The sequence below is a fragment of the Podarcis erhardii genome (assembly GCF_964252035.2).
Source record: "Podarcis erhardii genome assembly, chromosome: 2".
In the NCBI taxonomy this organism is placed as follows: domain Eukaryota; kingdom Metazoa; phylum Chordata; class Lepidosauria; order Squamata; family Lacertidae; genus Podarcis; species Podarcis erhardii.
In genome coordinates, this window is record NC_138498.1 from 7,885,175 (window position 1) to 7,909,828 (window position 24,654).

At 46.0% G+C, this 24,654-nt stretch overlaps 1 protein-coding gene across 1 annotated transcript in view; it reads left to right on the plus strand.

Annotated features, from left to right (window-relative positions):
* The first annotated feature begins 1,827 nt into the window (after positions 1-1,827).
* Positions 1,828-24,654, plus strand: part of BIN2 (bridging integrator 2) — a 43,060-nt gene continuing 20,233 nt past the window's right edge. Inside the window, exons 1-7 of the mRNA XM_081844489.1 lie at positions 1,828-2,056; positions 12,505-12,585; positions 14,432-14,486; positions 16,924-17,018; positions 19,043-19,138; positions 20,636-20,743; positions 23,923-24,008. Coding sequence (XP_081700615.1) covers positions 1,835-2,056; positions 12,505-12,585; positions 14,432-14,486; positions 16,924-17,018; positions 19,043-19,138; positions 20,636-20,743; positions 23,923-24,008 — 743 coding nt within the window. The 5' untranslated portion in view covers positions 1,828-1,834. The remainder of the gene's footprint in view (positions 2,057-12,504; positions 12,586-14,431; positions 14,487-16,923; positions 17,019-19,042; positions 19,139-20,635; positions 20,744-23,922; positions 24,009-24,654) is intronic.

Genomic DNA, 24,654 nt, shown 5'->3' on the forward strand with positions numbered 1-24,654 from the left:
CACAGGCGAAAAGAGGAAGCCCTAGCCTTGTGCAAGGAGTTTTACTATTTCTGGCTGTCAATCAATAAATAGCAACATTAACTTCTTCCCAACAACAAGGGAAGCCCCAATCGCATCAGTGGCCAACGATCAATTAGCCCGCCCCCCAACTTTGGAGTGTCCTGGCGGCCCCCACCGCAACACGTGCTCTCCATGAAGGAGAACACGCTTTCCCTTAACCAGTTGGTGTGTTGTTGGTCTTTGGCTGCTGCTTCTTCTTCTTCTTCTTCTTCTTCTTCTTCTTCTTCTTCTTCTTTAATAGTGTTTGACTTCATAAGAAGTTTTTCCCCCTGTAAGTTCTTCTTTCAGGTAACTTCCTCAAACCGAACAAGACTAAATTTGTACCGGAGGTTAATGCCACTTCCCAGCAAGTTCCGATGGTGGAAAACTGCAACCTCACAGAAAAATAAGACTGTATATTGGACTACTTTGTTCCTCCTTTATTTTGTAGAACACTGGTACCTTGGGTTAAGAACTTAATTCATTCTGGAGGTCCGTTCTTAACCTGAAACTGTTCTTAACCTGAAGCAGCACTTTAGCTAAAGGGGCCTCCCGCTGCCACCGAGCCACCACCGTGCGATTTCTGTTCTCATCCTGAAGCAAAGTTCTTAACCCGAGGAACTATTTCTGGGTTAGCGGAGTCTTTAACCTGAAGCGTATGTAACCTGAGGTACCACTGTAGTTGATTCTATACAGCAGTTGACTCTAAAATCAAAATATCAATAATATAGGGAAATTGCAAAATGACCATATCTGAACAAGTCATCACAAGCTTTCTGTTTTTGGGGTGGTACGTAGAACTGTCTATGCATGAGTGGAACAGACTTCTGCTTGCACAGTGGGACTTCACTGTGCAAGCACAGTGAGAGCTTTTTCCCTGAAGGGTGAGTTGCCCATTTTCTACTGTACACTACATGGAATTTAGGTTCCTTCAGATAACCTATTTATTGAGCATTCATCCTGATTTGGTGGACAACTTTTATACAGGCATTAGGTTATAGATGCTCTTTACTAAACTTTTGTTCTGACCTGTTACATGAAAAGGTGCCTTCATCCTATATTCCTGCAGATCTGCTTGCTTGGTGTTTTATACATCTTCCCATTAGTCGTTTGTTCATTCCACACTTTCCAGTGCTCTGAGCCCATTAATCCACTTTAATTGTGAAAACCTAAATTTCCCAGGATGCACTTGGATCTCTTCCACAGAATGCTGACAGAGAGGCACCCTTGGTATAATTTGATGTTGTTTAGAACATTATTATTATTTAGATAGTCGTGTATACATTCTCTCTACTATGAACATAAAAAAATTATTATGAGAGAGAGAGAGAGAGAGAGAGAGAGATCTGTCCTATACCACCTTTGAAACATTTTTGGAAATAAATAAAGCAAGCACTGAGAGAAATTTCTAGACACAAAGCCGTATCCAGAATTTGACCTTTTTGGCCTGATCTAGCAAGTCATTTCTCTTCCACCTTATTTTCCATCATTTGTACCTAGGTCTTCACTGCAAGGCCACAAGGCAGATTGCAACATATTGCACAATAATAAAACGTGTTTCAATCAGCACTTCATCCATTTCAAAATACTTCACATATCTCAAGAGTAAAACAGCCATTAGAACACTTGCTTTGCAGAAGAAGAGGATGTGAGTGTACCTCACAGTCTCAGAATTGCAAAATAACTTTGAAACGGATGAAATGCCGATTTTAACAAGTCACTGATGTTCTGTTCCTGTGAAGAAAGCCTCGCTTACCCAGCGTTCAGCTGAGGAGACACACACGCCCCAAAACTGATGGTTAAACGGATGCCAAGCCTGGTGACAGCTGACACCCCTTTCTTAAACTTCCTTCCACGGAAGTTTAAAAAAAAGAAGAAGAAGAAAGAATTAAACCACAACTGGATGCTGAAAAAAGAAACTGCACAACTAGACGCAGCCATGGCAGAGGGCAAGACCGGAGGCGCTGGGTTGTTTGCAAAGCGGGTCCAAAAGCAATTCAGCCGAGCCCAAGAGAAGGTACTGTTACAGAGAGGTTTCGTTTACTTTGGTAATACTATGGGAGGGGCGCATAGATGGCCTGCTCTTTCACTTCTCCAAAAATGTATCTCAGAAAGCAAAGATTAGACAAAATTGGGAGGAGGGGAAGGGGGGTTCCCTGCCCGGATTGTTCCAGTACAGTTTTGAATGTCATACATCAGAGTGGGGTACCTGAGTGCCCATTCAGATGTTGCCAGACTCCAGCTTCCATCATTCCAGATCACTGGCCAAGCTGGCTGTGAGTTGTGTTTCAGACATTGCTGGGCTCCCTACAATGTTCTCCTCCCCTGCCTTATATGTTGGTCTGTGTTGCAATAAGGTGTGCAAAACTGTTTTAATGTAAATTAGGTGTCCCTTCACACACACACATATACAGTGGTACCTCAGGTTACATACGCTTCAGGTTACATACGCTTCAGGTTACCGACTCCGCTAACCCAGAAATAGTGCTTCAGGTTAAGAACTTTGCTTCAGGATGAGAACAGAAATCATGCTCCAGCGCAGCAGCAGCGGGAGGCCCCATTAGCTAAAGTGGTGCTTCAGGTTAAGAACAGTTTCAGGTTAAGTATAGACCTCCGGAACGAATTAAGTACTTAACCTGAGGTACCACTGTACTTTAACCTAGTGGTCAGCAAGGTTTACCTCACCTGAGCCTGTTCACTCCAATGGAGATCCCTTTGTGGGCCAGATCACGCGCATCCACGATTTTCTGCGTCTGTGCAGACACGATTTCCAGCGCCGTGGAAGCGAGTCCCCATGCTGCGCTGCGCCAGTTTAGCGCAGCACGCAGGGATTCGCCGAGCAGGCGGCTTGGTTCAGGGGTGGCTCGGGGGCCGGTTAAACAACCCCATGGGCCACTGTTGTCTTAGGTTGCCAACCCCTGCTTTAACCAGTCTTTTGTCCCCTCTGTTGAAAGGATATAAACAGTGCTTTTTTTCTTTAAAAAAATGTTTTGGGATACTCATATTGAAATACTGCCCTTCAATTTAGATTCACAAAGTGTTTAGGGGTATGTGTACCCCCTGCGTCCCCCCAGAAAAAAAGCACTGGATATAAATATCTGTAAAATATAGGTTTTTCCTCCAGTAATTCATTGTACGAATAACTGTATGAAATGGTGAGTCCAGTGTTTGTAATGGTTTGTCATTTTGTTTGAATCACCATTCCTATGTTATATAGTCACCGTTACAAACATTAGACTCTTTCATATAGTTATAGCTGAGCAACTGTTGCCTCAATTCTGTGAGAAGGGACAGAATTCTGTTGTGTGTTGGCTTGCCATAAGTCAGGATAATTCCTAATATTTTGAGGTGTAAAAATGGTGTCATGGGGGAATTTTGCTGAATGTCCCAGATGCATGGCAATGCGATGGAAAAAGCAGGGGAAACAGCTGCATTTTGCATTTCCTAAATAAATAAAAAGCTCAACTATTTGGGGGGATTTTACTTTTTGAAATATGGCAACCCTAGCTGGGAGCCCAAGAACTTTAGATATGAGTCGGATCAAGTGTTTGCTCATTGGCACAAACATTGGACAGGGAGAAATCTTAGGGGAGGGGTGTTGAGTCACTTACAGAAAGTCATATTTTCAAAGAAAGAACCTTTATGCTAAGTATGGCTCTCTTCCTTTCCAAAGGCCTCAAAACATGTAACACATAATGTTGGGGATCCCCTCCTATACACCCCTGGTTCGATTTTATCTGACACCTGCCAGCCAAGCCAAATTTCATCAAGCACAGTAAAGTATTCTACTCAGAAGGACATTTCTTACGTAGGAGATTTTCTACATAACTGTCTCCTTTGTCTGCTTCCTCACCTAACTTGCCTTCTGCCGGTGGTGTCTAGGAGACGGTGGCTGAGTAGTCAGAACAGCCATTATTTGGTTTAAATGACCTGGTCATGTCATTACTAAGGTTTAACCTGAATGCAAGAGACATGAGATTACACAAAAGATTAAATTTAGATCCTGAATCTCTAATACCAAACTGAACCTAAAAACTCATCCCCCCCAAGTGTGGATCCTTATTAGGGATGGGGTAGAAAAATTGGTTTGGCTTGGATTTTAATGTGAGTGTACCTAATTCTCACTTTCCAGAACAATTTGCAGACTGAAACACAGCTGCTCTTCAAAGTTCGCCGTTCTCCAGCTTTTGTGATGCAGTTCCCCAACCAAATAATGCATATTACCAAAATGTGTGCATATAGAATGCATTATATTAGGGGACGTTGCTTTAAAAAATGCACATATGAGGCTAAAAACATATCAGGCTAAAATGCACATATGAGGGGGGCGGATTTCACTAACTGCACAAACTAATGCAGAAATGCGGAGAATTCAATGTAAGACAGGAACAAGAAAAATGGAGAGGAACCAAAATAGACAGGTTTTCCCACCCCGGATCATAATGTAGGCAAGGCGGCACCATCTCTGCACAGGAGAGAGGCGGCAGCAGGCTCAGGTTTGCAGAAGTACAAATGTTCTGGAAAAACCCTCTAGGGGCGGGGCGAACCCTCAAAACAGCCCAACGAAAACTGAGTATGTTCAGTAAGCACAGAATGCTGGCTGACTATTGAGAAGGACCAATCAGAAACTGGGTGGACTTGGGAGGAAGTTATCTGGGAAAGGAACTTGGCTGGCCCAAGCTCAGGACAGGAGCACTCTCTGCACTGCAGCATTTTGTTGCAGGTCTCCCTTGCAGGATGCACTAAGGGTGAACTGGTGTAATATGGAACAGGGTTCACAATTATCAAAACAATCTTTATTACGGTCCAGAGACCCAACAAATCGTTATAAAGCAATGCACAATTCATACAGCCTACCTCCAGGTTAAACAAGCATTTTGTTCAAAAGATAGGGATCATTGGTTCTTGCAACCACCAATAAAAACTTTGCCACTGCTAATGTTCTAGCATTTGTCCGGTCTTCCAATAGGAACCTAACATCGTGAGCCTCTGATTTTCCCAGGAAAGGTACCAGCAAGGGTAATATCAGTTCAGCCCTGGCTTGCTCATATTTTGCACAGTGCAGCAAAATATGTTTTATGGAATCAATGTCTTGAGCACACAAGCAAAATCTGTCCTGGTAGGGAACTCCTCTCAACCTGCCATCCAACACTGCAGAAGGAAAGACATTTAGTCTGGCTTTGGTGAAAAGCCTTTGATAATTTGGTACTGTCAGGTTTTTAATGTAAGATGTTAACTTAAAGACATGCCCATACTGTACTCCTACTGCCAGTGAACTACAGACTTCATGTGATCGAGATCACAAGTCACTGTGTGCATTATCCCATAATCTTTCCTTTAACGTCTTTAGGGCGCCTTCATAACCCAGGTAATAAAGTTGGGGGGGGGTGACAGAACAATAGAGGTGGTTTTTCTAGCCATGGTTTTCTGCCATTTGCTGACAAACTCCTCATTGGTCAGGTGTTGGTACAAACAATTCCCTAGATCAAACACTGAAATCCTGAGCCAATGTTTTAGGGCAGCCCACCATGCTTTGGTTGAAATTGGGCATTCACCAACTTCTAACAGAAGTATGGAGTTGGGGACACAGTTGGGTATTCACAATTAATTCTCAAGCTGTGTTCCAGACTTGGAAATTTAAGTGACAGGCATGCACATCATAGCTGGCTTAGCTGCACCTTGCCCTCCCCCTGGGAGGCTTCACACTGGCTGACTGACTGCCTTTTAAATATTATTTTTAGAAGTGCAGCATTGAACATTCGTGTTTTTTCCCCATGTATTAGTCATGTGCCAGACCTCAGTCCCCAGCCCCAGTGGAGTTCCCTAGAGCCCTGTCCTCTCGTCTGTTTACTTACTGCCACTTAATGGATCCAAGAGGAAATGCTGTGCTAGGGTTCAACCAGAAATAGAACTGGGGTGATGGTCTCCCAAAATCTGCCTTCCGAGTTGTAGAGCAGTTAGCTGGGTCTGCCCTTAAATCTAGCCTTGCCTCCCCATCGTCCCCGTCATTGCCCTATTTTAAAAGGGGGGGTTCCTTTCAAAAATGAACAAGATGATTAATACCTTTGGCCATTTGGCATTTGATCGTAATGCCCTGCCATCCTGAGAGAAGACAAGTTATGGCTAAATTATGGGGGAACTGGTCTTTCCCTCTCCCCGGGTCACCCTGGGAAGCTCCACAAGGGGAGCTAAGAACAAAATTACAGTCAGAAGAGATCTTAGAGGTCGTTCAGCCCAGCCCCTGCTCAGTGCAGAATATGCAATGCAATATGCAACTACTATGCCACATCCCTGACAGATGGCCACCCAATCTTAGCATAATCATCTCCAGCAAAGAGTGGAGGGCCCGCCACTTCCAGTGGCAATCTGTTCCACTGTCAAATGGCTCGTATCATTAGGAAGTTTCTCCTGAAGTTTCTCTCCCTCGTACCTACGGGACCGCCTCTCCCGGTATGCCCCACGGAGAGCCTCAAGGTCCATAAATAGCAACACCCTAGTGGTCCCGGGCCCTAAGGAAGTTAGATTAGCTTCAACCAGAGCCAGGGCCTTTTCAACACTGGCCCCGGCCTGGTGGAACGCTCTGCCTCATGAGACCAGGGCCCTGCAGGATCTGATTTCTTTCCGCAGGGCCTGTAAAACAGAGTTGTTCCGCCTGGCCTTTGGCTTGGAGCCAATTTGATTCCTTCCCTCTCTTTCTTTTTTCCTTTCTCCTCCTGTGATCTGGCTGCATTTTAATATTTTAATGTTTCTATATTTTAATGTTGTATTTTAATCTTGTTTTTAAGTTGTATTCATTCAACTTGTTTTTATTATTGCTTGTTTGCTGCCCTGAGCCCGGCCTTGGCTGGGGAGGGCGTGGTTTAAATAAAAATTATTATTATTATAAAGTTAAAGCCTCACCAAAGCTACTGTAGAATCGTTTGCAGGAAGCCACAAAGAGTCAAGTGCAACCACGTTTGCTACTTGGACTGGGAAACAAATAACCGTGGATCTCATAACCGTTGGCAGACATTTCATTGGCTGCCTGCGGGATTTGTTGCTTTCTCAGCCGGTGTGATTCTAGCATTGTTCTACACCTACAGAGTTGTGGGAAACAGCAGATAAGCTACTTGTTTTGTTCTCAGCCACAAAACCAGGTGACAGTTCTGTTAGCGTGCTAAAAAGTATTGCCTGCCCTACTGAGCATTCGCAGATTAGGTTTGTCAGGTTGCAACCCGGAGACCACGCTGGCATTGCAATTTCCTCTAAAAGCATATTCAGCAGCTTCTCTGAACTCTATTCCTGGTACTTCTGAGAATGTCTTACTTCTGCTACTATGAGACATACCTGGAACTCCGCTTGGGACGGCTGGTGGGAAAGAGGCAGGCCAAAGGATGGAGGAGCCATCTTGGACCACAGACTGTGGGTGCCCTGCATGCGCACTCCATGCCACACCATCATGACGTCACTTCACATCATGATGTCATGATGGCACAGGAAGAGGTGTGTATGTTCCCATGCTGCTGTGCCACCAGGGTCTGCACCTCTGCCACAGGGCCTCTGTTGGGTCCTGCTGTGGCTACAAACACAACAGGAAACCTCATGCCTTGTGAGCATGCAGAAACACATGTCCGGCCACTGCTGGAAACAGAATTCTATACCTGTTGTGTTGTTGTTTAGTCGTGTCCGACTCTTCGTGACCCCCTGGACCAGAGCACGCCAGGCACTCCTGTCTTCCACTGCCTCCCACAGTTTGGTCAAACTCATGCTGGTAGTTTCGAGAACACTGTCCAACCATCTCGTCCTCTGCCGTCCCCTTCTCCTTGTGCCCTCCATCTTTCCCAACATACCTAATGGGACCTTTTTCAGCTCCAGAAAGGCAGTTCCTGTGTTCTTTTGTGGCTAACCTGCTATATCGCCAAGTCCAAAGAGAACCATAGTGAACTGACCTAGAGCCTGTGATCATTATCTGAGACCCTTCCTCACGTACCCTCTCCACCAGAGGCCCAGAAGATGGCAACATGAGAATGGGCCATTTCAGTGGTGGCTCCTCATTAGCGGAATGTTCTCCCCAGGGAAGGTTGTCTGGTGCCATTGTCACATATCTTCAGGAGCCAGGCAAAAACATTCCTTATTAACCAGGCATTTGACTTCTAATTATGGCCTTTTAGAGTGGGTGGGGAGTTTTAATGTGTGTCCCCCCCCCCCCTGTTTTTAGTAAGTCGTTTTGAGTTGCCATGCCAAAAAGAGGGCTAATTATAATAATAACAATAAATACATTTTGTGTGGGTGGAGCTAAACTGGTTGGTTTCCTTTAACCCTCCCAGTAACCAGTCTGTTGGTCCTGATAAATGCTGAAGGAAATCCTCATAGGAAGATGTGTGCATGTGTGTGTTTTTGTTTGGTTTCTGTGTAATCATAATTGAAAATACCAGATGGAAGCAGGGAGGGGAAGGAAACCGCAAAAAGGGGGATGTTCCTGAAGGCAGGGAGTGTCACATTCTAGCCCTGGGTGCCTGGAGAGACTGTTGTTGACATGGTGGGAGAAAGCACGTTCCTTCTTTGATATAGTAACTTTAACTGACGACAGTGTCAGGGCCACCCCCCACCCCCAGCAACATTCACTCCTGCAAAAAGGAAGTGCTAGCTAAGCCAACAAGTGCATTGTGGGGTTGTTACAGCTTGCACAATTATGTTAAGTTGGGAGATTCGTAGGAACATCATCTGAGTACCGTCAGGGGAGTGGAACTGGGTGTGCAAAAATTAGCTTCCTTTCCTCACACGTGTACACAAGTCCCCAGTTAGCTGCAGGAATGGGGACAGTCTGCTTGTTCCCTGGTCTCCGAACACAGCTTGTCTCTGGAAATGCACAGCGGCCCCACAGCTATACAATCTATTCTATTACACCAACTGCAGACCCAAGAGCAGAAGACGAGCCTGATGCATCAAGCCAGTCCGGCATCCCTGTTCTCACTGTGACTGACCAAATGCCTTTGAGAAACCTACAAGCAGAACCCGAGCTCTGCCCATACCTCTGGTTTACAGCAGCTGTCTTCAGAAGCACACTGCCTCTGACTGTAACCGTAGCATAACTCTGGCTAATAACCACTGACAGCGTCTGAAAATCCATGCATAGGAGACACAATTGAACCCTGCAGGACCCCATAGACCAGGGGTCAGCAAACTTTTTCAGCAGGGGGCCAGTCCACTGTCCCTCAGACCTTGTGGAGGGCCGGACTATATTTTGAAAAAAATATATAAATGAATTCCTATGCCCCACAAATAACCCAGAGGTGCAATTTAAATAAAAGCACACGTTCCACTCATGTAAAAACACCAGGCAGGCCCCATAAATAACCCAGAGACGCATTTTAAATAAAAGGACACATTCTACTCATGTAAAAGCATGCTGATTCCTGGACCGTCTGTGGGCCGGATTTAGAAGGCGATTGGGCTGGATCCAGCCCCCGGGCCTTAGGTTGCCTACCCATGCCATAGACCATGGGTCGGCAAATTAAGGCCCATGGGCCGGATCCGGCCCAATTGCCTTCTCAATCCAGTCTGCGGACGGTCTGGGTATCGCTGCGTGGATCTCCACCATGTGGATCGCCAGCGTGCACATTCTCTCCTCTCCCTCAAACGGCGGCGCCGGCACCTCCTCCCTCCCTCCTCCTGGCTTCTTCCCGCCTGCCTAGAGAAGGAAGGGGGCTGGGCTTTGTTGGTGCCAGCCCCTCTCTGGAGCCCTTTCGCGTGCCACTCATCGTCCCTCGTTCCTTTTTTTCCTTCAAAATATAGTCCAGCCCCCCACAAGGTCTGAGGGACAGTGGACCGGCCACCTGCTGAAAATGTTTGAGGACCCCTGCCATAGACCAAAGGGATGAGCACAAGTGCCACCTTCTGAGACCTCACTGGAACTTGAAAACTTGAGCCATTGCCAAACAACCCCCATCATAGCAAGGACGCCTAGAAGGATACTACACTAGTGGCCGGAATTGTGTATTTCCAAGATTTGATGGCTCATAACACCTGATTGGCTCTCTAAACACTCGTGCTCATTGGCTACATTCAAATGAAGGCAAGCTCGGCATATCAACCTAAGCAAGTTGCGCTTCCTTTTTCTGGTTATTTGGCTATAACTTTTGATAGAATACAGATAATTGAACAAACTTGGTTGCATTACCTTCTTCATTACCTTATCTTTCATAGATAGGTATATTTTTTGGTATTACTCCAAACAAAGGTGGTGTTGTGAGCCATCAAACCTCAGAAATACACTTTTTCCAAAAGGTTTCCACAATTTTGGCCACTAGTGTATGATTGAGGGTAATAAAAGTTGCTGACAAGGTGAAGGCCTGTTTCCAGGCAGCAGCTTCGCCAAAGAACATTTGTCCTGCAGTGCTTTAAAAAAGTGCTTGATAAGGTCCCTCAAGAAAGGGGTATGCAGGAAAACGGGTCGCCGATGGGCACATTTGCAAAATAGTTATGGGCACCCCATCCCCATGATGCGGTGGGGACGCGGGTGGCGCTGTGGGTTAAACCACGGAGCCTAGGACTTGCCGATCAGAAGGTCGGCGGTTCGAATCCCCGCGACGGGGTGAGCTCCTGTTGTTCGGTCCCAGATCCTGCCAACCTAGCAGTTGGAAAGCACGTCAAAGTGCAAGTAGATAAATAGGTACCGCTCCGGTGGGAAGGTAAACGGCATTTCCGTGCGCTGCTCTGGTTCGCCTGAAGCGGCTTAGTCATGCTGGCCACATGACCCGGAAGCTATGCGCCGGTTCCCTCGGCCAATAAAGCGAGATGAGCGCTGCAACCCCAAAGTTGGCCACGACTGGACCCAATGGTCAGGGGTCCCTTTACCTTTACCTGGGCACCACACACATGACCTGCGGCCTATTCTATTGGTTACGGTAGTGTTTTTTCAGATTTAATTTCAGCAGTGGGAGGGACTGACCCTCCAGGTGGTGGGGACAGCCTCTGGGGATACAGGTGAGCTCACGGGTACCATGTTGGCACCACCTGAAGCAAGAAGAGCATGCGTAAAGCAGCCTCAGGCAACTGATCCTTCTAATTCAGTAGTGCTGACAACCAACAAGCAGCAGCTCTGCAAGGTTTCAGGAAGGGAGGTCTTCTTCTACAGTGGTGCCCCGCAAGACGAACGCCTCGCAAGACGAAAAACCCGCTAGACGAAAGGATTTTTCGTTTTGGAGGCGCTTCGCAAAACGAATTTCCCTATGGGCTTCCTTCACAAGACGAAAGCCCATAGGGAAATCTCCGGGACAGCGAGGAAGCGCAGCGCGTCTTCCCCACTGGCCTCGGACCTCCTCCGAAGGCTGGCGGTGGGGCGGAGAGACCTCCTCCCGCCGCCAGCCTTGGGATGGCTGCTCCGAAGGCTGGCAGTGGGGCGGAGAGACCTTATCCCCGCGCCAGCCTTCGGATGGCTGTCCTGAAGACTTGCGGTGGGAGGAGGGTTTTCCTTCCCACCACCAACTTTCAGAATGCTGTTCTGAATGTTGGCGTGGGGAGGAAAACCCTCCTCCCACCGCAAGCCCCGGAATCAGAGGAGAAGCGCTGCGCGCCTTCCCCTCTGTTCCCGTACCTGTCCTGAAGGCTTGCAGTGGGGAGAAAAGCCCTTTTCCGCACCACCAGCCTGGCAAGTGGTCTCCATAGGAACGCATTAATTGATTTTCAATGCATTCCTATGGGAAACCGTGCTTCGCAAGACGAAAAACTCACAAGAAGAAAAAACTTGCAGAACGAATTAATTTCGTCTTTCGAGGCACCACTGTACCTGGAACTGCCACTGTTTGAATCTGGGACTGTAGAAAGCATGTGCCCCCCCCCAAAGGTTTTGCACAGGTGTCTTTGTTTTGCATGATGTCACTAACGCGGATGGTCCCAGCAGTTGACGGCCTACCATTTGGAACAAGCAAATATTAGCACAGCCCACCCACCCTCGCTGAAAATAAAGTGGTACCTCGGGTTACATACGCTTCAGGTTACAGACTCCGCAAACCCAGAAATATTACCTCAGGTTAAGAACTTTGCTTCAGGATAAGAACAGAAATCGTGCTCCAGCGGCGCAGCAGCAGCAGCAGGAAGCCCCATTAGCTAAAGTGGTGCTTCAGGTTAAGAACAGTTTCAGGTTAAGAACGGACCTCCGGAACGAATTAAGTACTTAACCCGAGGTACTACTGTAGTTTCTTTTCATTTTGCCCAGACAGAAGACTTACTGAGCAACATTCCTTGATATAACCCACAGTCTATTTATTTTATTAAGCATATTTGAAAATCTTGCCCTTTATTTTGCTTCCATTTGATTCCATAACCATTTGGAGAGATGACTGACTGAAGATCACCACTGTGGGAAACAGAACATCCATGGAGCATTTATTTAAAAATCAGTCTTGCGTCTTAACTGCTCAAGTAAAGTTACATGCTTTGCGCTGTAATGCTGCACAATCTTTCTTTATTTCCCTGTCACTGTAGGTTTTGCAGAAACTGGGGAAAACGGTGGAAACAAAAGATGAACAGTTTGAACAGGGCGCGTACAATTTCCAACAGCAACAGGTTGTATTGCACACGAGAGAGTGAGATGTTCCATGCTTTCTGGAAACTTTGAGGGTAGTGGGGAATGTAATATTTTTAGGATTGTTCCGTGTTCTCGCAGTGTTTCTCAACCCTGGGTCTCCAGTGTTGTTGGACTACAACTCCCATCATCCCTGGCCAGTGGTCCTGCTATCTAGGGATGATGGGAGTTGTAGTCCAACACAAGCTGGAGAACCAAGGTTGAGAAACACTGTAAAACCAAGCATCTCTAGTGTACCTGAATCTGGAGTTGATCTGACCCAGGTTTTATAGGCCCTCTGGTTAGGCAAACCATGAAAGATTCTGGCAAGCCTCAGTCTACAGACTTGTTTGGCCCTAAATTTGTTGTAAAACAGCATACTCTGCTTAGGCCACTTCTCCACATTCCTGTGGGTTCCTGGGTGGAAACAGAGAATAAGAAAAATAATGGATTACAGTGGTACCTTGGTTCTCAAACGCCTTGGTTCTCAAACAACTTGGAACCCAAACACTGCAAACCCAGAAGTAAGTGTTCCGGTTTGCCAACTTTTTCAGAAGCCAAACGTGCTCCGTTTTGAGTGTTACACTTCCGATTTGATTGTTACGCTGAGGTCTGTCTGTTTTTGCTATTTATTTTGCATTTTTGTATTTGTGGCTCTTTCTTGTTTTGTTTCTGTGACTGTGTCGAACCCAGTTCAGCTACTGACTGATTGATTGTGTGACTGCAGTAAATTGTTTATTGCTTTCATTTTATGCATCAGTGGTCTTGTTAGATAGTTAAATTCATGTTAAATGGCTGTTTTAGGGGGTGTTTTTAAAAGTCTGGAAAAGATTAATCCATTTTGCATTACTTTCTATGGGAAAGTGTGCCTTGGTTTCAGAATGCTTTGGTTTTGGAATGGACTTCCAGAACGGATTAAGTTTGAGAACCAAGGTACCACTGTACTGAAATATATAGGGCACAGTCTCCTGAAGATTGGTGTGTATAGATGGAAGATAAAGCTAGTTATGAAGTTTTGGGTTTCTTAAAAGATACTGAAGTAGGGGAATTAAGCGTTATATTGAAAAAAAACCATTGTGAGGAGACACACACATACACAGACCCACAGACAATCTTGCCCCAACAGTAGGTGTGATGTTTATGAAGACCCTGAAGGCGATGGAGCACTTTAGTAATTTTGGACAGTGGACTTACTAGTGTTACAGGATTCCACTGTGCAGATGGCAATATGTGTTACTACTGGTGCAGTTGGGTGGTTTTCAGACTCTGGGCGTAACACTGTTATGGCGGTGGTGGTCGGCTGTCTTTCGATGGTGTTCCTTCACCTACTTAAAAATGTGATAAAGTAACCCTGCTGCCTTTGGAGACCCTTCTGTCCATTTTGCTGAATGAGGGCTCTGGACTCAGGCCCTGAAGTCCTGCCTTTATGGTACCACTCCCATAAATCCACAGGCTTCTGCCTTTAGTTACCGTATTTTTTGCTCTATAAGACTCACTTTTTCCCTCCTAAAAAGTAAGGGGAAATGCGTCTTATGGAGCGAATGCAGGCTGCGCAGCTATCACAGAAGCCAGAACAGCAAGAGAGATTCCTGCTTTCACTGTGCAGCGATCCCTCTTGCTGTTCTGGCTTCTGAGATTCAGAATATTTCTTTTCTTGTTTTCCTCCTCCAAAAACTAGGTGCGTCTTGTGGTATTTTTGTTCTCTCCCTCCTTGTGTTTTGTTGTTGTTTAACCGTTTAGTCGTGTCCGACTCTTCAATGAACTAATAGGAGCATCATGCAGAAATGTACAGATGACACATCTGACGCAATGACTTCTTCCCTTTTCCCTTTATTCTTTTGCCCCCAGGCTGAAGGTCACAAACTCTACAAGGACCTTAAGGTTTTCCTCAGTGCTGTGCAAGGTACAGAAAGCCAAGTCTTAATACCTGTAATGTTTTCAGCCCTCGGCAGCCACCCCTTAAGGCAGTTCCTTCACGGTGCAACTGCTTCACAGGATGTTGCCTCTCTGATGAAAGGTCATCAGCTTTGCCATCTTAAGAGAGCGAGATTGATGTTTTTTCAAGCAGATGCTCCACTTACGGTTGGCTCCTCTCCAAACCTATCCATTTTTCCAAAACTGGAAAATTATCCCACCCTTCCGTCAAGTGGCTCCTGGCAACATCTCTTGCCCCTTTATCCTTGCATAACAGCCCTGAGAAGTACATTAGACTGGGAGATTATGACTGGTAATGCCCAAAACCCTGAAGAGATGTTAGTCAGTGTCTACAGCAGTGGATTCTAGCCAGTGTGCTGTGGCACCCTGGGGTGCCTTGAATGATGGCCAAGGATGACGCTGGCAACACTGGCCTCGGTCCCTTTTCCCTTCCCTCCCTTCTCTGATGCCCTCTTGTGTCTCTGCCTCCCAAAGGCTTTCACGGCTGTTTGTTGCAGCAGTCCTGGCTACAAGCTCCCCAGGTGAATGGTGCCTCTGGGGCTGGCCAGAGGGTGCTGGTTACCAGGAGCTGAGGTGGTCTCGGAATAAGCAAACAAGTGGGTGAGGGAGCCCAGCCAGCCGGTCCACCAGCCCTTGCTGTTGGGAATGGAGTATGGACAGACAAGTCCCAGGTGCCTGTGGGGTGGTGTGAGGAGGCACCTCTCTTTGGGGCATGGGGGGGCAGCTCAGAGACCAGGGGCGGCAGCAGCGGCTGCCCAGAGGACTCCCAAGGAGAGGGGAGAGGAGGCTGAGGGAACACTCCACAAAGAAGGTTGTTCAGAAAAGGGTGAGAGGCTGCCAGCTCTGCAGGCAAGGGGGGACCTAACTGGGCTCCTGAGCCCCCCAGGGGTGCCACAGAAAGAATGTAGCAGGGAGCCGTAGACTCAAAAAGGTTGAAACCTCTACAATATTAAACTAGATAGATAGATCAATGCTCTGACTCATGATAAGACAACTTCCTATGTCCATTCTACTGCATCTCCTTTTAAAAAAAGTTTTTTTATTAACAATTTCAACATAACAAAATAGGGGTTTTGGGGGGGGGTGCGCCGAACCCTGGCGATCACCCCAAAGGCTCTATTTGCCTGGACCGTATCACCCCTTAAGTGGACGACACAGAGCTCACCGCCATTACAGTGGTGCCCCGCAAGACGAATGCCTCGCAAGACGGAAAACCCGCAAGACGAAAGGGTTTTCCGTTTGCGAGTTGCTTCGCAAGACGAATTTCCCTATGGGCTTGCTTCGCAAAAAGAAAGCCCATAGGGAAATCTCCGGGGACCTCTTTTAAATGCTGGCAGTGGGGAGCAAAGCCTCCCCCCCCTCCGGCCTTCAGAAGAGGTCCAGGAAGGCCAGCGTGGGCCGAAAGGCTTTGCTCACCACCGCCAGCATTTTAAAAGCGGTCCGGGATAGCAGGGAAGCGCTTCCCGCTATCCCTGACGGCTTTTGAAGGCAGGCGGGGGGGAGCAAAGACTTTCGCCCCCCGCCGGCCTTCAGAAGAGGTCCTGGCTCCCCCCCAAAAGTCTTTGCTCCCCCCCGCCTGCCTTCCCGGGGGCTTTAAAATCGCCCCGGGACAGCGGAGAAGTCCGCTGTCCGGGGCAATCTTAAAATGCTGGCGGGTGGCAGCGAAACGTTCGCTGCCGCCCGCCAGCATTTTAAAAAAACCCGGGACAGCGGAGAAGTCCTCTGCTGTCCCGGGGTTTTTTTAAAGGCTGGGGGTGGGTAGAAAAGCCCTTGTCCCCCCCCCCCCGCCGCCTTCAGAAGAGGTCGGGGGACAGACTGTCCCCGACCTGGTCTGAAGGCGGTTTCCATAGGAACACATTGATTGATTTTCAATGCATTCCTATGGGAAACCGTGCTTCGCAAGACGAAAAACTCGCAAGACGAAAAAACTTGCGGAACGAATTAATTTTGTCTTGCGAGGCACCACTGTAACTTCTGCAGCAAACCGGAAGTCCCTGGTCATCTCCTGATAGAGTTCCTCTCCCACAATTTATGCACGTCTTTGCCAGATCGTTTCTTTTAAAGCTGTGAGTAACGAGGCACCTATGGGGTTGAGAAACACCATCATGCCTTTGTGAGGCCCTTGTCATTCCCTCTTTATCACAGCTAGCGGATATTATTTTCACTGTACAAAGCTGTCCAAAAGGAGAGAGGGTGTAGGTGGGTCCAGTAACCTGATTTTAAAACAACCACATGGGGACCTGGAAGAACTGAGCACACAAACAATGTGTGCTGTTGAAGAGCTGTCATGCTTGAAGACTGAATATTTTAAGTAATTCCTGTCAGCAGTGGGGATGTTGACTTGGCCAGGGACTGATAATGACGACTGAGAGGTAGTCATCAATCTTGCTGTTTGCCCTTTGCAGTGATGCACGAAAGCTCTAAGAAAGTGTCTGAAACTCTGCAGGAAATTTACAGCGAGGAGTGGGATGGGTATGAAAAATTGCAAGCCATTGTGCAGGTGAGTGCGGCACATTTGTTAGTCCCAGTTATCGGGGACATATTTTGCTTCATAATAAAAGTGAGCATTGCAACAATGTTACATAAGTGTTGGAATTAATCTTACAACCTTACTGTAGGATAGAACAGTATTATCATAGAATTGCAGAGTTGGAAGGGACCCTGAGGGTCATCTAGTCCAACCCCCTGCAATGAAGAATCTTTTGCCCCACGTGGAACTCAAACCCATGATCCTGAGATTAAGAGGCTCATGCTCTACCTTCTGTTGAATAGTGGGTAGACATAGCAGACGACACAGCGATTTCTCCAAAGCAGCTCTTTATTTGTAAGCTGTCACAGAACTGAACAGCAAACAGCTCAGCCGGCCTGCTTTTATAGGCAGCTGGCTGTCAACATTGTAGCAACAACCCAGGGTTTCCCACCTAAAATAACTGACGTGGACCTGAGTGAAAACTACACACACAATACATTCAACACATAACACCTTCCATGTCCAGATGATTGCTGAGGCAACAGCAACTCCTCCAAGGCCACCTAGTGAGCTCAAAGCTGAGGTAAAGTTTGAGCCAGGGCTTTCTCCAGCTCACAGCCTTTGCTCCTACAAGACACCTGACTCGAGCCTGATTTTCTTAAACTGTCCACTCTTATTACAAATGGCAAAGATTGCAGGTATATCTTCAGATTTAAACTAGTTTATCAATCATTCTCTCTTCCCTGGGAACCATAGTTCCGTAAAGCAGAGTTAGGTAGGGATTCTAAGAGAGGAATATCTGACTATAGTTCTTGAGATTCTTTGTGGGAGACTAGCTAAGAGTGGTTTAACCCAATATAAGGGCCAAAACAGATGTGATAATCCCACAATTGTTGCTTTGCCTAAGCAGGAAGTAGAGGTGAGAATCAGTGCTGTTTCCTTTTCACTAGGGCTAGACCATGGGTAGGCAAACTAAGGCCCAATCACCTTCTAAAACCAGCCCACAGATGGTCCAGAAATCAGTGTGTTTTTACATGAGTAGAATGTGTGCTTTTATTTAAAATGCATCTCTGGGTTATTTGTGGGGCATAGGAATTCATTCATTATTTATTTTCAAAATATAGTCTGGCCCACCACATGATCTGAGGGATGGTGGACCAGCTCATGGCTGAAAAAGGTTGCTGACCCCTGGTCTAGACAGATCTTAGTTTCTTTCCTGTGGATTCAGGAGAAACTTTAGAAATATCTGCTGGATCTGTACATGACACAATTGCTTAGAACAGCAGCAGTTGGCAAGCAAGATCTTAAAAAGAGGTTATTCGCTCCTGTGTGAGAGAGGCAGAGGGAGCGCCTGTTGTTACAGGATATAACAGCAGAGAGTATGCTCTTTTTAAAAAGAGAGTGTTTTTATCTCATGCTTTTATCTCATATATGCAGATATATGCAGACTTAATCACTAATTGACTAACATACAGTTAATCAATTAATTACCGTATACAAATAGTGAGGACCTCTTCAAATTTCTGACAGTCCTACTTTAAAGGAAAAATTTTGACACAGATCTCCCATGATGCCTGGCGCCTCTGACTATTCTTATGCCTTCTTCTGAATTTATCTGTTTCACACATGCAACTCACCCTTTGATTTCACGGTCACTGAGTAACGAAGCATATATATATGTAGAGACAAAGCATTGGTTTCCCTCTCCTAAAATAAGTAAAAGAAAGGCAACAGTGGACCAGCAAATAATTTCACCTAATCCATATAGTCACCTTTTATTTAGAATTTCCCATAATTCCTGCTCACACCAGTATGGCAAGTTTACGTCAAACCTACTTATCCAATAACAGACAGCATAAGCTGCATCTGAAGAAAGAAGGAAAGAAGGAAACAAATCCACCAGCAGTTGTTTATCTCCAGCCTCTAAAGAAGGGATGGCACACCTTGAGAATAAGCCCTTAAAACCTGAGAAACAAGTGGCTTCAGAGAGGCAGGGGTTGCACAGGACATTCCAGCGCCATTTTTTTAATGTCTGCTTGTCCTTTTACCTGCAGAGCAATGACCTTCTGTGGGAAGATTATGAGAAGAAACTGGCAGATCAGGCTGTCAGGACTATGGAGAATTACTTGACACAGTTCAGTGAAATTAAGGTGTGTATTTCAGGGCTAACTTTGCAGTATCCAGCACCCAGAACTGAAAGTTCAACTTTCCATTTTTACATGTTTCTAGTCCTCAAGGAAAGGGACGCAGGTGGGTTAAACCCCAGAGCCTAGGGCTTGCCAATCAGAAGGTCGGCAGTTCGAATCCCCACGACGGGGTGAGCTCCCGTTGCTCGGTCCCTGCTCCTGCCCACCTAGCAGTTCGAAAGCACGTCAAAGTGCAAGTAGATAAATAGGTACCGCTCTGGCGTGAAGGTAAACGGCGTTTCCATGCGCTGCTCTGGTTTGCCAGAAGCGGCTTAGTCATGCTGGCCACATAACCCGGAAGCTGTACGCCGGCTCCCTCGGCCAGTAAAGCGAGATGAGCGCTGCAACCCCAGAGTTGGCAACGACTGGACCTAATGGTCAGGGGTCCCTATACCTTTACTAGTCCTCAAGGAAACATAATGCTACTGGGAGGAAATTTTCTTCCTCCTGATCATCATATAAAATATGTTCACAAGTCAATCTCTTTACTCGTGTGGGGGGGGCCTTTCCCAGGCATCCCCAACCTGCGGCCCTCCAGATGTTTTGGCCTACAACTCCCATGATCCCTAGCTAACAGAACCAGTGGTCAGGGATGATGGGAATTGTAGTCCCAAAACATCTGGAGGGCCGAAGGTTGGGGGTGCCGGGCCTTTCCTCTCATTATTTTAAGCCAGGCAAGGCCAAATGTGGCCCTCCAGATGTTTTGGTACTACAATTCCCATCATCCCTGACCACTGGTCCTGTTAGCTAGGGATCATGGGAGTTGTAGGCCAAAACATCTGGAGGGCCGCAGGTTGGGGGTGCCTGCACTAAGCCGTAGTATTTGTGGAAGATGTCACAGTATATGATGAGTATTTGGGGTGTGTGGTCAGAAGGAGGTCTTCCAGGGAGATTTGAATCTTGATCTCTGTGGTCCAAAACTGCCCTTATCATCAGTAAAAAAAATATATAAAAATGCCTAAAATAGGCTAGGAACTCTACACAACTGAACATACATTGGTCCCTGCCTGCAGATTTACAGTGTTAAATACTTTGCAAAAAATACAGGCTATAAATTATAATTACTAGCATTCCTGAGAGTAAAAACACAGTGTGAAGATTAATAAGCTCAAAACTGTGGCCCACTCTGTAGGCAGGAAATTTGGCAGCCTTCTGTTGGAAGTGTATTCCATAACACCGAGGCCAGAACCAAAAAGGCCCTGCTTCATTCTTTACCTCACAAGTAGAAGAAACCTTCAGCAAGGACTGTTCAGCTGGTCTTCAGCTGGAAGCTATGCAAGGAAGCTATCTTAAGCTGTGCAAACGGGTCCTCACCTCGCTCCCCTACTGAATCCTGAATAGTGTCCTTGATGGTTTATCAGCCTCCAGATCAGAGAGGCAGATTTGGTTGAAATGTACTTGTTATGGCAATAGAAAAAGAAAGTGAGCATTGACTCTAAAAAATTGTTTTTCATTTCAAAGGAGCGAATTGCTAAGCGGGGAAGAAAACTAGTGGATTATGACAGCAGCAGGCATCACTTGGAAGCCCTGCAGAACGCCAAGAAGAAAGATGAAGCTAAAATTGCAAAGGTATAAGGCTGTCTTGAGAGCCCATCCAAACACTGACCAAGAAGGATCTTCTTGCAACCAGGAATGTCATTCCCATTGTGTCTCTGATTCTTGAATTCTTCCTCTTTGGCAAATCATGCTTTCCTCTACAATATAGGCTGTGGGATCCTTTTCGTATCCCATTCAGTCTGCTTACAGCACTCTCGTCTTTCTACCCGTCTCACAATGAACAGACCACACCATTTAGTAAGTTTAAATGCTTTGCTTACCAACTCCAAAGATCATGTTCCATGAAGCAGCAAGAAGAACACAGGTAGAAAATTCTTGGGTAACAAAATACAGAAAAATACTTCTGAGTATGCCGTCTGGGCTTGACATGATCAAGCCCAGATGTGCTGCCTAATCGGCTTCACATGCTGGAAGAAAACTTAACTTCTTTCCTTCCAGGTGAGGGGTGTTACCTAGCTGAGTCTAGGAATACAATCCTGTGTTCTTAACCCCTTCATGCATTAACTTCATGCTTGCTAGTTATTGTTGTTGTTGTTTAGTCGTTTAGTCACGTCCGACTCTTTGTGACCCCATGGACCAGAGCACACCAGGCACTCCTGTCTTCCACTGCCTCCCACAGCTTGGTCAGACTCATGTTGGTAGCTTCAAGAACACTGTCCGACCATCTCGTCCTCTGTCGTCCCCTTCTCCTTGTGCCCTCCATCTTTCCGAACATCAGGGTCTTTTCCAGGGAGTCTTCTCTTCTTGGGAGGTGGCCAAAGTCTTGGAACCTCAGCTTCAGGATCTGGCCTTCCAGGTCTGATTTCCTGAAGAATGGAGAGGTTTGATCTTCTTGCAGTCCATGGGACTCTCAAGAGTCTCCTCCAGTACCATAATTCAAAAGCATTAATTCTTCGGCGATCAGCCTTCTTTATGGTCCAGCTCTCACTTCCATACATCACTACCGGGAAAACCATGGCTTTAACTATACGGACCTTTGTGAGCAAGGTGATGTCTCTGCTTTTCAAGATGCTGTCTAGGTTTGTCATTGCTTTTCTCCCAAGAACCAGGTGTCTTTTAATTTCGTGACTGCTGTAACCATCTGCAGTGATCATGGAAGCCCAAGAAAGTAAAATCTCTCACTGCCTCCACTTCTTCCCCTTCTATTTGCCAGGAGGTGATGGGACCAGTGGCCATGATCTTAGGTTTTTTGATGTTGAGCTTCAGACCATATTTTGCACTCTCCTCTTTCACCCTCATTAAAAGGTTCTTTAATTCCTCCTCACTTTCTGCCATCAAGGTTTTGTCATCTGCATATCTGAGGCTGTTGATATTTCTTCTGGCAATCTTAATTCCGGCTAGGGATTCATCCAGCCCAGCCTTTCGCATGATGAATTCTGCATATAAGTTAAATAAACAAGGAGATAATATACAGCCTTGTCCGTTCCCAATTTTGAACCAATCACTTGTTCCAACTGTAGCTTCTTGTCCCTCATAGAGATTTCTCAGGAGACAAATGAGGTGATCAAGCACTCCCGTTTCTTTAAGAACTTGCCATAGTTTGCTATGGTTGACATAGTCAAAGGCTTTTGCATAGTCAATGAAGCAGAAGTAGATGTTTTTCTGGAACTCTCTAGCTTTCTCCATAATCCAGCGCATGTTTGCAATTTGGTCTCTGGTTCCTCTGCCCCTTCGAAATCCAGCTTGCACTTCTAGGAGTTCTCGGTCCACATACTGCTTAAGCCTGCCTTGTAGAATTTTAAGCATAACCTTGCTAGCGTGTGAAAATGAGTGCAATTGTGTGGTAGTTGGAGCATTCTTTGGCACTGCTCTTCTTTGGGATTGGGATGTAGACTGATCTTCTCCAATCCTCTAGCCACTGCTGAGTTTTCCAAACTTGCTGGCATACAGAGTGTAGCACCTTAACAGCATCATCTTTTATAATTTTAACTAGTTCAGCTGGAATATCATCACTTCCACTGGTCTTGTTATTAGCAGTGCTTTCTAAGGCCCATTTGACTTCACTCTCCAGGATGTCTGGCTCAAGGTCAGCAACCACACTACCTGGGGTGTACGAGACATCCATATCTTTCTGGTATAATTCCTCTGTGTATTCTTGCCACCTCTTTTTGATGTATTCTGCTTCTGTTAGGTCCTTACCACTTTTGTCCTTTATTGTGGTAATCTTTGTACGAAATGTTCCTTTCATATCTCCAATTTTCTTGAACAGATCTCTGGTTTTTCCCATTCTATTATTTTCCTCTATTTCTTTGCATTGCTCATTTAAGAAGGCCCTCCTCTCTCCTTGATATTTTTTGGAAATCTGCATTCAATTTCCTGTATCTTTCACTATCTCCCTCGCATTTTGCTTGCCTTCTCTCCCCCGCTATTTGTAAGGCCTCGTCAGACAGCAACTTTGCTTTCTTGCATTTCCTTTTCATTGGGATGCTTTTCGTTGCTGCCTCCTGTATAATGTTACGAGCCTCCATCCATAGTTCTTCAGGCACTCTGTCCACCAAATCTAATCCTTAAACCTGTTCCTGACTTCTGCTGTGTATTCAATTAAGGGATTTGATTTAGATTGTATCTTACTGTCCCTGTGGTTTTTCTTACTTTCTTCAATTTCCCACACGTTGCTCAGTAGTTAGAGGAGGAGTACATCACTTACCAGAAGTACATAATAGATAAGGAGCAAAGATTCTAATCCCTGTTCCTCTGCTTCCTTTATACCTATCACACTTTATTTCTTCCTCCCAACCACTGTGATGTCTGTGAAAAGTAGGCACATGTAAGCCATGATCTGTCTATGAGAAAACTAGAATGCTGTTCTTGGGGACAAGCAGAAAAGAAGTAGAGGGGACTGTGGAACTTCTGGCTAATTTTCTCCATCCATTGTCCATCTATGATTGTCTTATCTCTTCTTTAGAGGCTGTTTTCCATGTTTGATGGGTGGTGCTGATGCTGGGACAATTAGTTGCTCAACGGCAGATGAGCACAGATGAATGACAGGTGGGGAAAGAGGTTCTACAATCTCTCCCTTTTCTCTCTCCTTGTCTTCAGGATCCTTGGCAGTCAGAGGCAGGCTTACGTGTGGCTAACATTTCACATGGGGGGGGGGTGTAAGCGGGATGTGAGTCTGGAGTCCACTGGCATGTCTACACTGTTAATGCTCTCAATTTCTTGTACCTCTAATAAACTCTTGGGTCCTGCAGGCCGAAGAAGAGTTCTACAAAGCCCAAGCTGTGTTTGAAGAGCTCAACAAGGAACTAAGAGAAGAGCTGCCGGACCTTTACAACAGGTTAGGCATGGGAACAAAGATCAGGGTGCAAATGGCAGAGAATCTCAAAGTAGTATGTTGAATCTAAGAAGTGTGGTTGTGCTGGTGACTAGGAAATACATGTAGAGTTGATCCTTCTTTCATTGTTGAACTCTGGGACTAAGCTTGCTGACGATGAACCCAGGCTGGAAGGTAAAAATGGGGTGAAAGGATATATTAACACTGGGCATAAAATGCAATTTACAGATTGTTTCAATGCAAGTCCAAGGTAAGTTAGAATCATAGAACTGTAAAGTTGGAAGGGACCTTGAGGGTCATGTACTCAAACCCCCTGTAATGCAGGGATCTCAGCTGAGACATCCATGGGAGATGGCCCTCCAACTTCTGCTCAAAACCTCCAGCAAAGATGAGTCCACAACCTCCCCAAGGAGTACGTCCCACTATCTTAACAGCTCTTACACTCAGAAAGGCCTTCCTGGTGTTTAGTCGGAATCTCCTTTCTTCTAACATGAATCCACTGGAAGTTCTGGATGGGTCTTGACTATCAACGGGCAAATATCAAAAAACTGCTTCCCCACAGTTCAGCAGATACCAAGATATTGGGAGTTACTGTGTTCACATGGGTGTTTGCACAATAAAGCTCTCTTCAGTGCTTTAAAACAAACAT